General features: G+C 35.4%; 1 protein-coding gene across 1 annotated transcript in view; it reads left to right on the forward strand.

Annotated features, from left to right (window-relative positions):
• IQCM (IQ motif containing M) overlaps positions 1-16046 on the forward strand; it is a 405329-nt gene that overhangs the window by 172926 nt on the left and 216357 nt on the right. The window contains 1 exon segment of the mRNA XM_039479166.2: positions 8870-9068. Coding sequence (XP_039335100.1) covers positions 8870-9068 — 199 coding nt within the window.

Here is a 16046-nt window from a genome sequence, read left to right on the forward strand (position 1 = left end):
CCTCCAGGTTTATCCATGTTGTCACAAAGGACAGAATTTCCTTCTTTTTATGGCTGAGTACTATTCCATTGTGCATATATACTGTATCTTCTTTTTTCATTCATATGTTGACAGACACTTAGGTTGATTCCATATCTTGAATGGTGCAGTGAACATGGTAGTGCAGATATCTCTGAAAAACTGATTTTATTTCCTTTTGATGTGTACCCAGGTGTGGGATAGCTGAATTAAACGGTATTCTATTTTTAATTTTTTGAGAAACCTCTGTACTGTTTTTCATAAGGCTGTACTAATTGACACTCCCACCAACAGTGTGCAGACGTTCCCTTTTCTCTGTGTCCTCTCCAATACTTGCTGTTTTTTCTCTTTCTCATGATCAATTCTTACATGTGTGAGATGATAAATCATTGTGGTTTTAATCTGTATTTCCCTGATGATTATTGATATTCAGTATTTTTTCATATACATTTTGGCTATTTGAGAAATCTCTATTTGAATGTTTTGCCCATGTTTTAGCAACTTTTGATTCAATATCATTAACTGGTATTTTACTGAGTCAGTTTCATTAATAAATGTGGAATAAGGAATGGATTAAAATGTAGATATTTGTATTGTATCATTAGCAAAACTAGAATCATACGATACTAACATATCAGCAACTTTTGTCTAGAAGACTGATAAATCCCCTAGTTCATATTGTATTCTTTCAAAATGATTTTATGTAGCAGGATTTTTATTGCCTGTGTCAGTTTTTTCATTGAGGTTAGGAATCATCCAATTTTCTTTTTCCAGTTTTTACCTACGTCGTATATAATGGTAAAAGTACCAACTTTCTTTTTTTAATATTCTTGAATTTCCCAGTATTTTTTTTTTCTGTATCATTCCATTGGGTGGCAATCCCTTAACCAATATAGAAAATAGCAGGTTGGTTTTCTAGGAGGACCTAGTTGGCATCATTTTCACATTAGGATTAAATCCACGTTCCTTAATAGGAGCCACCATACCTGACTTGCCTTTAAATGTGATATATTTCATATGGAAACTGTAATACAAACTTGATTTTTCAATTATATTATGGTAGATAAAAAATATCAAATCTTTTTTAAATATATATTTTATTGCATTTTAGGTTTTGTGGTACATGTGAAGAACATGCAAGGTTGTTGCATAGGTACATACATGGCAGTGTGGTTTGCTGCCTTTCCCCCAATCACCTATATCTGGCATTTCTCCCCATTATCCCTCCCCAACTCCCCACACCCCGCTGTTCTTCCCCTAGTTCCCTCCCACAGACCCCAGTGTGTGATGCTCCCCTCTTAGTGCCATGAGCTCTCATTGTTCAACACCTGCCTATGAGTGAGAACATGCGGCGTTTGATTTTCTGTTCTTGTGTCAGTTTGCTGAGAATGATGGTTTCCAGATTCATCCATGTCCCTACAAAGGACACAAACTCATCGTTTTTTATGGCTGCATAGTATTCCATGGTGTATATGTGCCACATTTTCCCTGTCCAGTCTGTCATCAATGGGCATTTGGGTTGGTTCCAATTCTTTTCTATTGTAAACACGGCTGCAATGAACATTCGTATGCATGTGTCCTTATAATAGAATGATTTATAATCCTCTTGATATATACCCAGTAATGGGATTGCTGGATCAAATGGAATTTCTATGTCTAGGTCCTTGAGGAATTGCCACACCGTCTTTCACAATGGTTGAAATAATTTACACTCCCACCAACAGTGTAAAAGTGTTCCTATTTCTCCATTTCCTCTCCAGCATCTGTTGTCTCCAGATTTTTTTTTGTTTATTTTTTATTTTTTTTATTGCATTTTAGGTTTTGGGGTACATGTGAGGAACATGCAAGATTGTTGCATAGGTACACACATGGCAGTGTGATTTGTTGCCTTCCTCCCCTTCATCTATATCTGGCATTTCTCCCTATACTCTCTCTCCCCGACTCCCCACCCCGCCGCTGTCCCTCCCCTATTTCCCCCTGACAGACCCCAGTGTGTGATGCTCCCCTCCCTGTGTCCATGTGTTCTCATTGTTCAACACCCGTCTATGAGTGAGAACATGCGGTGTTTGATTTTCTGTTCTTGTGTCAGTTTGCTGAGAATGATGGTTCCAGGTTCATCCATGTCCCTACAAAGGACATGAACTCATCGTTTTTGATGGCTACATAATATTCTATGGTGTATATGTGCCACATTTTCCCTGTCCAGTCTATCATCGATGGGCATTTGGGTTGGTTCCAGGTCTTTGCTATTGTAAACTGTGCTGCAATGAACATTCGTGTGAATGTGTCCTTGTAGTAGAATGATTTGTAATCCTATGGATATATATCCAGTAATGGGATTACTGGGTCAAATGGAATTTCTATTTCTAGGTCCTTGAGGAGTAGCCACACTGTCTTCCACAATGGTTGAACTAATTTACACTCCCACCAACAGTGTAAAAGTGTTCCTATTTCTCCACATCCTCTCCAGCATCTGTTGTCTCCAGATTTTTTAATGATTGCCATTCTAATTGGTGTGAGGTGGTATCTCAATGTAGTTTTAATTTGCATTTCTCTAATAACCAGTGACGATGAGCATTTTTTCATATGTTTGTTCGCCTCATGTATGTCTTCTTTTATAAAGTGTCTGTTCATATCCTTTGCCCACTTTTGAATGGGCTTGTTTGTTTTTTTTCTTGTAAATCTGTTTCAGTTCTTTGTAGATTCTGGTTATCAGCCCTTTTTCAGATGGGTAGACTGCAAAAGTTTTTTCCTATTCTGTTGGTTGCCAATTCACTCTAATGACTGTTTCTCTTGCTGTGCAGAAGCTGCAGAGTTTGATTAGGTCCCATTTGTCTATTTTGGCTTTGGTTGCCAGTGCTTTTGGTGTTTTAGTCATGAAGTCCTTGCCTATGCCTATGTCCTGAATGGTTTTGCCTAGATTTTCTTCTAGGGTTTTTATGGTGTTAGGTCTTATGTTTAAGTCTTTAGTCCATCTAGAGTTAATTTTAGTGTAAGTGTCAGGAAGGAGTCCAGTTTCTGCTTTCCGCACATGGCTAGCCAGGTTTCCCAATACCATTTATTAAACAGGGAATCATTTCTCCATTGTTTGTTTTTCTCAGGTTTGTCAAAGATAGGATGGTTGTAGATGTGTTGCCTCCAAGGCCTCTGTTGTGCTCCATTGCTCTGTATCTCTGTTTTGGTACCAGTACCATGCTGTTTTGACTACTGTAGCCTTTTAGTATAGTTTGAAGTCCAGTAATGTGGTGCCCCCCACTTTGTTCTTTTTGCTTAGAATTGACTTGGCTCTGCGGGCTCTCCTTTGGTTTCATATGAAGTTTAAGGTGGTTTTTTCCAGTTCTGTGAAGAAGGTCATTGGTAGCTTGAAGGGGATAGCACTGAATCTGTAAATTACCTTGGGCAGTATGGCCATTTTCACAATATTGATTCTTCCTAAGTTTAAGGTGATTTTTTTTCCAGTTCTGTGAGGAAGTTCAAAAGTTTAATAAGAATTGATATTTTCAAACTACGAAAAACATCAATTCTTATTAAAACTTTGTAAATAGATACTTCTATAATGAACTCAGTAATGACATATTATATATATGTAGCCTTTTTTCTATGTTGTTCTAAAGATAAATTAACACATGTTCTTAATTTCTATAAAGTTATTCATGATGATTTATTAACTTATTATATATATATATATATGAACATTTTCTTTAGAATATTTTTTTCCCTCAAGTTCTGAGGCGTTAGTTGAAACCATTTGTTTACCATTTAAAGGATATTTCATTCTAGTCTGTGCTAGTAAAGGCAAACAAGTTGAAGTTTATAAATAGATTCAAAGAAAAAGCTCTCTCATATTTTATTAGAAAATAAATATAGAACATAATTCAATCAGCATGTTTAATTGTAGTTAATTAATTCTTAATTTGCTGATCTTGGTTTAAGCAGACTACTATATGAAGGTTTCTGCTTCTAGATGAAAAAAAGTCCTGAAATCTTCAATCAGTTCTTTTGCTTAGTCTAACAGGTTCATGATTATGATATCAGTTTAAACTGAGAAACTTGTACCCATAAGTCTTTTTCTTCTACTATAAATTGTTAAGAAAATGCATTGTTCATAAGGCTGCCATTCTTCGGATGTTTTTTTCAGAAGATGAAATTTGTAACCTGCAACTTGTAGCAGCGGCTTTGGGCAGAAACTACCTGCTGATGATATCATTGAATTCTATAATATATGTTTAGCATAAATTTGCTGTAATAACCAACAGTATCAGAGTGGAGGGGGAATGGAGTCCTCTACTGAGGACATACCTGTTTTTTCTTTATGGATTTAGTCATTGATCACCTTGAAATAAGAACATATTGACAACAAGGGCATTGACAAACTTCAAGTTTTAAAAATTTCTTCCCTAATGTCACTTCTTGACAGATAATTTACTTCTGAAATAAAATCCATGAAAAAATCAATTTGACAGTTATTGTGTTAGTCTTTGAGAATACACCTAAGTATGTGCATCAGTTATCTATTGCCACAATGGCATCATAAAACTTAGTGGCTTAAAACAACAGCTATTTATTATTTCTCATGGAACAATAATGATGATCTGGTACAGACTTGGGCTCACGCCAGTGGGTACAACTTCTGTCTTCCCCATGTGACTTCTCATCCTTCAGAGGTTTGCTAGCTTGTTGTCATGTAGATGAGGGTTCTGAAAGAATGGAACGGTAATGTCTCTTGAAACACAGACTTAGAACTGGCACATTATCATTTTCATTGGATTCTATTGGCCAGAGCAATTCACAAGACCAGCTCATAGTCCTAGAGTGGGTGAATAGACTCCACCTCTTGTTGATTAGGGCTGCAAAGTCACATTGCAAAGATATGGATTTAAGGAGGCATTAATTGGCCGTCAATTTACCACATGTGTTTCTAATATGTTTATGTTAATGTAAAAATATATATGTATTTGTATATTTTGAGATTGGATCTTACTCTGTCACATAGGCTGGAGTGCAGTGGCAAAATCATGGCATACTGCAACCTCAGTTTCCTCGGCTCAGGCGATCCTCCCATGTCAGCCACCCATGGTAGCATGTGCCACCATGCCTGGCTAATTTTTCATAGCTGTTTTTATAGAGAAAGGGTTTCAGCTTGTTGCTCAGTCTGTTTTTGAACTCCTGGATTCAAATGATGCACCTGCCTCAGGCTCCTAAAATGCTGAGATAACAGATTTGGAGCCACCACACATGGCTTTATTAATATTTTAGTTGTTATATGTTTAACTTAGGTCAAATTTTTCCTTGATTAGTCACTTCTTTTTACATTTTGAGATTTGATTCACAAGCATGATAAAAGGAATATTTATGTGATAAAAGGAACTTTTTGATATGTAGACAAAATATATTGAAGTCACAGAATGGTCTTTTCTCTGTCAAATTAAAAGCAGACTGTATAATCAAAAATCAGTTTGTCAGTGCAACAAAAATGGTATCATATTATAATTTTATGTTTAAAATATACCACCTATATAATGTTTCATAGTTAAGGATTCACAAGCATTTCTGTTTTATGATTAAGCTCATCAAAATTTACCATTGTCAAAATTTAGTGTATTAGCCTCTTTTCAAACCCATTATTTGTAAGTACAATTTGTTTTTCATCAAGTCTTCTATAAATTGTTCATTTCTATAATTTTTCCATTTGTCTTTAACATTCCAATTATCTAGAGATATAATATTGATCAGAGTTCATCTGTTTCAGACTTAAGATAAAATTCTTTTCTTTTTTAATTGTTATAAAAACCAGAAAGATAACATTCATCATTTTGTAAACATGCTTGCATTTTTTTATATTGTTAATATAATATAGTTCCAATCATTCATATTAACTACAGCTTTTACCCCAAATAAGTAACTCTTCTCTTTCTGTTTCTGTGTTGTCTCTCTCTCTCATACACACATATCCATGTTCTCTCTCTCTCTCTCTCTCTCTCTCTCTGTCTCTCTTCAGTAGAATATTAAAAACTCTGTGACTTTCAAGGCAACTTAGGAGACCAGAAGACTCTAACGACCTAGAGCTGTCACTTTAATAGTACACATTACCCATCACCATACCACCATACATATTCTTTTGTTATTTACATCTTGTTAGGACATGCAACTTTCCTTCACTTTTTGGCTTGGATATTTAACTATTTATATAACAGCCCTCTTTTTTCTTCTGAGAGAAATGAGAAAAAGATGTCAACTCAGAATCTCTTAAATTTCACAGTGGTTCTTGATGCTATGAACAAGCCAGAAGTAATCCTTACCATTTCACCTGCATTCCCACTTGATCTCATGTATTAATGCCCATTCCTAAAATTTGTTATATTAACCAAGCAAAAATCCTCTTAGAATGCAGAGCTGCCTCTTTTCTAAACTATTCAAAATCAGTCTTAATTTGAACAAACAAACACAAAACTTTGTTTCCTGTTCTTCTGCTTTTCTGGCAGCTTTGTTTAACAAGATATCTATCCCTCAGTGTACAAAATGATATATATTGACTCAGTAATTTAAAAATATTTTTGAGAGAATGAAAGAAAGAGAGAGACAATGAGAAAATGAATCAGCCACTGATACAAAAGAGCTACAGTTACAAGAATATTGTACAAGGCTAATTAATTTCCTTTTGCAAAGAGGAAAGGACTTTTTTCCCCCATGTACACACACAGACACTAAGATAATTAGCAGCCTCAGTTATACACATTTAGATATAGGTCAATAATAAATATAAAGCACAATTTGCTGTGCTCCAGTGAATCTCACTGGTTCATTGTAGCTGCTTGGGTGTAGGGAGTTCAGGAAGTCAAAAAGATCTCCAACAAATTCTTCTTATGAAAAATTCTTAATCTGTGGCTGATCTCCATTCTAGTGGGTGCAAAATTTTCTCTTGAATTATATTCAAACTTGAGTTCAAAAATGGTGTTATGCTAGTGTTCAAATGACATACAATATGGAGAATATCAGGAGATAGCAGAAGCTTCAAGAAAAAACTGCAGAAAGACAAATATAAAAAAACAGAACTGGGATTTCCTGCCCTCTACCACCAAACAGAGACTTCATGACTAGGTCAAATAATCAAAATCATACTCAACATTTTAGTTAACCAAGAGAAGAAAAATAATTGCCATGTACAAAACAGAACAAGACTTACTTAAGAATCAACTTAACACAAAAATTCGATAAAACAGACTAAGAAAATAATGCAGAAACAAAGTGAGCATGAGTCAGTGATTCACTCTGAGAGTCAAGAAACTGGGGTCTGAGATTCAGAGCTGTAGGTACAGATCACTTTTGGGGCAAGGCTAAGCCCTGGTGGGTGAATTGACCTGGGCATCTCAGTCAGTGGAACTCGATTTGTGAGAGAGGCAGAAATAAAAACATTAAGAAAAAGAAAGCATTTTTATATGTTAAGAATTGCAAGAGAACTAGACTTTGGAAGACTTTGAAAAAACTGTCTATCATATATAAAACATAACAGGTATATGTATATGTATATATATACACACACACACACATATATATATACATACATATATGTGTATATATATGTGTGTATGTATATATGTGTGTGTATATATATATATATATCTGACACAAGGTCACCAAGATTACAGATATCTAATGATAGAAATCTTTAGTTTCTCAAATGTTAATAGCTGCTAGGGTCACTGTACTAGGGAGTCTCTAGAGGGACAGAACTAATATTAATCAAGTTAATACTTAATAAACTTTCGTATATATATATGTTTTATTTATATATAAAACTAATAAGTTAATAATAAATAGAACTAATAACAATTAAGAATTAGTTCTTAACAGAACTAATCAAGTTAATACTTAATAAACTCCTATATATATATGTTTTATGTATATATAATGTTTTATATATATATGGGAGTTTATTAAGTATTAACTCGCAAGACCACAGTGGGGTTCCATACTAGGCTGCCTACAGGTTGAGGAGCAAGGAGAGCCAGTCAGAGTTCCAAAACTGAAGGATTTGGAGTCTGATGTTTGAGGAGGCATCCAGCATGAGAGAAAGATGCAGACAGGGAGGCTAGGCCAGTCTCTCTTTCTGCATTTTTCTGATTGCTTATATTCTAGCTGTGCTGGCAGCTGATTAGATGGTGCTCACCCAGATTAAGGGTGGGTCTGCCTTTCCCATTCCACTGACTCAGGTGTTAATCTCCTTTGGCAACCCCCTCAAAGACACACCCAGGATCAATACTTTGTTCCTTCATTCCAGTCAAGTTGACACTCACTATTAACCACCACAGTCACCTCTAAGAGTATTGCTGACTGGCCATGGTTTGCAGTATGACCCTTCCCGTCTGCTGATCCTATAAGCCATGATCCTATCACCATAGTACAAAGCCTCTTAATTCAAAGCATTTGGATCAAAGTTACTTTTCAGATGATGTTTGGTTAACAGAATATCAGTGCCAAATAATAAATAATTTAAAATACCCTATAGTTTAAAATAGCTTCTGGGACAGGAAAATTATTTGAACTAACATGCCCTGTCATATGAAAACATTCTAATTTGAAGAGTTGTAGATACACTGACAAATTCACTTTGTTTTGGATATTTTTTTTCTTTAGAAGGTTAATTTCATCCATGTAATACTGATCTTGGCATATTCAACCTTCTTTGGAGAACCTTATTGACATGTCCTGGTGATATCATATATTGAGTTCTATGTACAAGTTGCAATATATTTCCTGTTTCAATGTATTCATCATTGAAAGAATTTAAAACCACAGAAGTGTTAGTTTTTCATATTTTCTATAATAAGAAATTGTTATATTTTATTTTTAGGATAAAAGATACTCCAAGTAAAACTGATAAACTTGACAGTAAAGTTAAAAGAATTGGACCACACATAGAAATCTTCCAAGTGTTCCGAGGAAGGAAAAAATTCATGATTACCAGAAAATTGATTAGAATGATCACCATCATGCAGGCACATGTCAGGGGGTGGCTTGAACGCAAAAGACTGCAAAGAGTAATGACCAAGGTAAGATATGCATCAGATATTATAATGTGTTTAAAATTTTTTATGTAGATTCAATTAAGTAGAATTTTCAATAGTCACCTTGTCAATATGCCTGTGATTTTTTTCTAAGTAAAATTCTGTATACATACTTTTTTTTTTTTTTTGAGATGGAGTTTCACTCTTGTTGCCCAGGCTGGAGTGCAATGGAGTGATCTTGGCTCACTGCAACCTCTGCCTCCTGGGTTCAAGTGATTCTCCTGCCTCAGCCTCCAGAGTAGCTGGGATTACAGGTGTCCACCACTACACCCAGCTAATATTTGGTATGCATACTTTAAGAAAATGTGATGCATAATCTGCTATGATTACAGATTTAGACTGTGCAAAGTTGGAGACTTGGAACAAAAGGCCTCACTTATTCTTAACTCAGGAATTCTGGGATCACCTATTCTTAAACCAGGATATTTTGAAATAACTTTACACTAAAGTTGTTTGTACACTAAAGTTGTTTCTTCTTTGCTATCTGTTCATTTTCTGTCTAGAGCAACTTTCCTTCACTTCCCACACTCCTGGGTACACTTGCAGTGCATAAATGTCCAATTTCAAAAGAATTACACACACATACAAATATCTACCCAACTTTTCATAGATTGCAATCCTGATTTTTAAAATACATAATGCAGAACCATTTTGTCTGCGTGAATGCAGATGAACCTAAATGGGTCTATCTTGGAAAACCTGAGAGAATCTAAAATGTCCTCACCTTGAGTGCTAAAGTTTTACTACTAATAAAAAATTTGAGTAATCAACTATAAATAAAATAGATCAGTAGTGCCCTCTCCATTTCCTTGATCTTCTGAGAAAAGCCTCTAGAATAGACTTGCAGTGGGCATCCTGAACATGTTTCTTTGACAATGTGGTGATACTGTTAGAGTTATTCCATATGCCTATCTCTGGGTATAAATTTATATATGTACTAACTTGTGTAAATTAATATGAATATGAATCACAAATGTAGTTCTGATGATTAAACATGATAATACATGTAAAACTTTGGCAAAAGGTAAACACTCCATATACTTAATCCTGTTATTTTGTAAGGTGGCTGCTATGTCTATTTTGTTGCTGAAGAAACTGAAGCAAATTATTTGCCCAAAGTCAAACAGCGGCTAAGTGACAGAACTAGATTTCAAACTCATATCTGTCTAAGATATTGAAAGAGCCATGATTAAATTAGACTTGAATTTCTCCAAAATGAGAAATGAACTCATTTTCTTACTCTCCCAGTCCTTTCTATTTTGTAACTACCTATATTGATAAACTGTTCTATCATTCATCATTCAAGCCATAAACCTGGATGTCTCCTAGATTCTTTCAACTTTTTCACTCCCACATTCAATTGGTTCCACTTTCATGACATTTGTCGAACTGCCCTTCTTTGTGCTTCTTGCCAGAGTTGCCATTCATTTACTCCTACATGAATAAATGCAATAGTTTCCTAATTGTTCTCCATACCTACAGACCTACTTCCATCAAATCCATTTGCCATGTGCCATATTTGAAAAATTCTACTCATTACCTTATTCCACTTCTTAAAATCTTTTTACAGATCTACATAGTACACATGACCTCTCTATTTTGGCTCTTGCCTTTTGTCCAGCCTCATCATATGATATCCCCGATACATTGTCTATGTTTTAGCAAACTGCAAATCTTGATTGTTTCCTGTTATCTTATGTTTTCATGCTGTTCGCTTCTCTACCTTCCTTATCTTCTGATAAACTCCAATTCATCTTTCAAGATCTTCCTAAACTATATTCACTTACCCTGTGTCTGGCCCATCAAGCAAAGCTGATCTCTCTATCTTTTCTTGTAATTATTGTGTCCAGTTCTTTACATTGTTATCATCTGTTTACATGTTTGACATGAACAGTATCGTTTATATGACTTATTTGGAATTATATACTCTTTATTTTTCTGTTCATAGTACCACAAACTATCTTAACACATAATATATACTCTATCATTTTAACTGTATGTATGTATGATCTATGATTTTTTCTTGTTTATCTCCTTGTTGTATATATATACTTTATAGTTTGGCTAAATAGATTGCAAACTCCATGAAGACAAGTATCTGTCTGTCTTGTTGTTTCTGTATTAGATTGTGAACTCCATGGAGACAAGTATCTGTCTGTCTTGTTTCTGTATTTAAATGCCTAGAATAGTGTTTAATATATAGTAGACACTCAACAAATACCTATTGAGTGGGTGAATTAATATAATTGTAGAAGTTTATCATGGAGCCATAAGAATATCACACCCCCCCACACACATTCTTAAAGTTCTGTCTATACACATTTGATACATTCCATATAATTTAATTATAGCATTTTCTAATATCAGAAAGAACTGTAGAACCATTCATAACCTCTGGGACAGAAATGGATCTAGAAAATTTAGGGAGAAATAATGGGCCAAAGATGAGAGTGAAAAGGAATGATTTGATTGATAAGAAAAATACTAAATTTCTATGTGGAGAGAGAATTTGAGATTAAAAGAATGAGAAGTACTTTTAAAGGATCAGAGCCAATATAAAGTAGATTTTGACTTTTATTTGGTGATAAAATTTGTTATGGTCATTGATTTTTTTTTTTTATTCCATCATTGGCATGATGCTTTGTCTGTTAGATGATTGCTTTGTTGATGTGGTTAAAGTTGTTTTGCCTACTGTCAAAATCCTAGCGTGACAGGCCTGTAATGCAGTTGATAGTAAGTTTCCTGGACTGTGCCTATGTGAAGGGTTGCTGTTGGGGGAATTCTTGATAACTTTCTGCTCTAGAGGCTTCATAGCAAATCACTGGATAATTGTCAGCACTGTGGCAGTCCCTCCACTGGGAGACTTCCATAGTCATATTGCTTTACTGCCACTTCAGAGTTTGTTGTTGTGGACAGTGTCTGCTAGAAGTTTGAGATTACTCAAGAGACTGCATAATTTCCACCATTTCCTATGAAAAATGTAGTTTGGAATTCTTTGGAAATAATAAAGCAGCATCAAATTTTCTTACCAGTAATATAGCAAAAGATCACAGAGATTGCTCTATTTTAATATGAATATTTTTTCCACAATTCAAAATGTCCTTTTCCTTTAAAAATTTTTGTGTTGTTTGCATGTGTTTTGGTATAAATAATAATGATACTAAAAATCATAAAGACCCAAAAGAGGGTACATTCCTCAATGTAATGCTTCTAGAACCTTACTTAATTTCAATATTTTCCTCTAAATATTTATAATTTTAAAGTTTTAATCCTAAATTAAATATACTCCATTGCTATTGGCTAAAAATATTGAAATTCCAGGATATTTGAATCATTGATGGCTACAATAATAAAAAATGTTTGAAATTGGCTTTTAATAAATATTTGTTGAATAAGTAAATTTGGAACAGTCTTGGAGAATCTGAGTTTTAGTATTACCAAAGCAATATCTTATACATAACTCAATGGTCTTCAATATTTTGGATGTTATAGACTTGTTTGAAACTTTGATAAAGTAGGAATTTCCTATCATCTTAAAAGAACAAAACAGAAATAATAACAAAATCTGAAACTATTCATGGACATGTCACCTTGTATAATAGCAATCCTCAACCTTTATGGTGCCAGAGACCAGTTTCATGGAAGACAATTTTTCCGTGGACCAGGGCAGGAGCAGGGATGTTTTCAGGTTAAAACTGCCCTACTTCAGATCATCAGGCATTAGAGTCTCATAAAGAAAGCACAACCTAAATCCCTGACATGTGCAGTTCACAATAGGATTCTTTCCCCTATGAGAATCAAATGTTTCCACTGATCTGACAGGAGAAGGAGCTCAGGTGGTAATGCTCGCTCACCTACCGTTCACCTCCTGCTGTGCAGCCTGGTTCCCAACAGGCCACAGACCAATTGGTCTGTGGCCCAGGGGTTTGGGATTCCTGTTGTGTAGAAAAGTTTTATTAAATAACATCATGTGTACTAACACAAGTACCTGGAAACCTATTTTCATTTATTCAATAACATATGTGTTTTTAAATTTGATAATAGTTACTATATACTGACACCAATTTCCTTCCTTTTGTGTGAAGAGCATACATAGTCTAGTGAGCAATGTAGACAACTAAAAGAAGTCTTAGATATCATTAGAGCATTTAGAAAGGCCATTTAAACCCAAGTGTGTTGGTGTGGCAACTGGTTAAGATCAATAAACTGAGATCTGGAGGGTGAGGTGTAACTTTATTTTGTCAGGTAGACTGGAAGGCTGAGAGGCACAGGAAAGACAGTCTCAATGAGCTTAGGTTACCTAATTACATTTTGGGGGCTGGGACATATTTGAGAGGACAATAAAGGAAGCTGATGTTAGGAATCAGATTAATCATGCTCTTAAAAACTTTACTAAGGAGTTTATACTTGGTTTCTGAGAGTGGATGCCTTTAAAGGAGATCAGTGACATGAATAGATTTGTATTTTAGAAAAATAACTGACTTTGGACAATGATTTGGGAGGAGAGGGTGACAAAATGGAGGGAGAACAACTAGTATGCTTTTTCGATCAACCAGTGCATGGTGGTGATAGGACTTTGGGTTTGGTTGTATTTGGAGATAAGGAAGAGGGTAGAGTCAAGAATGATTCCCAGGTTCTTGTCTTGAGAAATCTGGTGTATGGTTGAGAAATGGAGAATTTAAAGGGAAGGGCAGGCAGGAGGGAGCAGAAGAAAGGAACAAACATTGAGTCCAATTTGCAGCACTGAGTTTTTAACACTGAGTCCCAATTTTCAACACTGAGTTTAAATCTTCTGTGGGAAACCCTTGGGATGTCTGGGAAGCAGTTGAGTATATGGGTCCAAAATTCAGAAGAGGATTAGGTAATATAGAAAGACTTGGGATTCATCAGTAGTTCTTAAAGTCTTTTCACTGAGGAAGAATATAAAACCCTCTCACGCATAAAAGTGCCTCATTTTGGCCACAAATCTCATCATGTGTCTGAGAACGCTCTTCCCCCAGGTGATGCTCCTCTACTTCATTCAGGTCTCTGCTCATTGTCACATTATTGAAAAACTGTCCCATACTAACCTGTACAAAATAACTCTCACTCCAGTCACTCCCTGTCACTTTAAAAACACTTTATTGTTCTTCATGGCACTTACTGCCACCTAACATATATTTGTTTATTAGATTATTGCTCCTTTCACTAAAAAGTAAGCCCCTGAAAACAGAACTTTTATCTTTCCTGTTCTTTAATCTACTCATATGGTCTTGAACATTCTTGGCACATATTAGAAACCTAATGCATGTTTTTAATAAATTATTTTCAAGAGTGTGAAGGATGTATAACAGCATTTGGGGGCTAGGAGGGATGTGAAATTTGAGAAACCTCTTCTAAATATGTTGATGCAGCTCTCTGACCAAGGATGCCCTCCTTGAAACCGGCCATGACCCATGGATGTGAGAATCATCATTAGTGATACTAACTGGAGCCATGAGAGTCAATGTCATTGTCATTGTCTAGGGAGAATATATAGAATAAAGAGAGAATCATATAAAGAAAAGATTGAGAAAGACTGGTTAGTGTTTAAGGGGAAGCAGAAGATGAGTATTCCACAAACACTAAAGCAGTAAATAGTGAGGTAAGAAGAAAACCAGAATATGTTAGATCAAGGAATTGAAAGGCAGTACAAGGAAGAGGGTTAGGTGCATAGTCTCCAGTGCTGCTAGACAGAATTTTCTGAGTTTAGTAACAATAAGTTCATGCAGTGAAAACATCTGAAGTAGATAAACTGAGACATGATGAGGTTTAGAGAAGGATTGTTTAGCATACTTAAGAAATATTTAAGTATGCTAAAATATTCATTGGAAAAAGCCAGTAAAAGAAAAGGTTGTCAATATAAGAAAGATGAAGATAATCCATATTATAAGGTCTTTAACAGGATCAGCGTTAAGTGAGAGGAAACGTATTTCTCCATTGTTGCGAGAGAAGATGTTGTGTAGATGCAGCTAAGTGTTTAGATTTGGTGCTGCAAAGTTGAGATTACAATAAACCAATCGTTTTGTCTCCCTTTGTGAAGTAAAGAATTAGGCCATTTTCTGAGAGTAAGCATTTAGATGAGTTTGAATGTTTGAGGAGATTGAGGTAATACAGAAAATGGTAGAGAGATGTCTTAAAAAGCTTACGTGAAATTCCAGGCCACTTTGAGAATCTCATTGAGGTTAGTGATCAAGAATTGGAGTAGTATCATTTCTCCAGGGTGTATAATTTTCTTTAGTAATTATGAAAAATGAGGCATAGAGATGTAACATAGTTACCCAGAGTTAGACATCTAACAAGTGACATAGTTGAGAATCAAACATAAGTTTGTCTGGCTCCAGGGCACTGTAAAACATGAGGTACCAGCAGTGTCCAGTCATTGCAACTGGTGGAGTCTTTTCTCACGTCAGGCTCAAAATGAACATTGGAGTTTCCTGCCAAAAACCAAGGCTAGATAACACTCCCACCTGGTGCTAACAGAGCTAATCCAGGTGAGCTTACATCAGAGACGTGAAGCCAAGAACCACAGTCTATAGAGAAGCACCCTTTCTATGGCAATCAGGAGCTGCTCTTTAATATTTTGAAGAGCATGCACAGGGAAAACAATATATTATTATTTATATTTAATGATAAAGTTGATCAAGAATGTATATTTAATAGTTTCTATGCTGAGCATTTAGACATAGAGTGATTGAAGCATATGCTTCAGGTAGTAGTAAAAATAATCACTTTGACTCAGATCAAAATGGGGTACAGCAAGCAACAGGGACACAGAGGAGAGGCCTGAAAAAAGAGCAACAGGAATCAAACCTAGGAGAGACACATGCCCAGTAGCTCTCCATGGATACGGTCTTCACTAGTTTCTTAGTGAGTGGGGAAGGGACTATAAGGATCACAATGTATGTTATTTATGGATTGCACATTTGTAAGTGTGTGTTTATG

The sequence above is a fragment of the Saimiri boliviensis genome, chromosome 3, assembly GCF_048565385.1.
Source record: "Saimiri boliviensis isolate mSaiBol1 chromosome 3, mSaiBol1.pri, whole genome shotgun sequence".
Classification (NCBI taxonomy): domain Eukaryota; kingdom Metazoa; phylum Chordata; class Mammalia; order Primates; family Cebidae; genus Saimiri; species Saimiri boliviensis.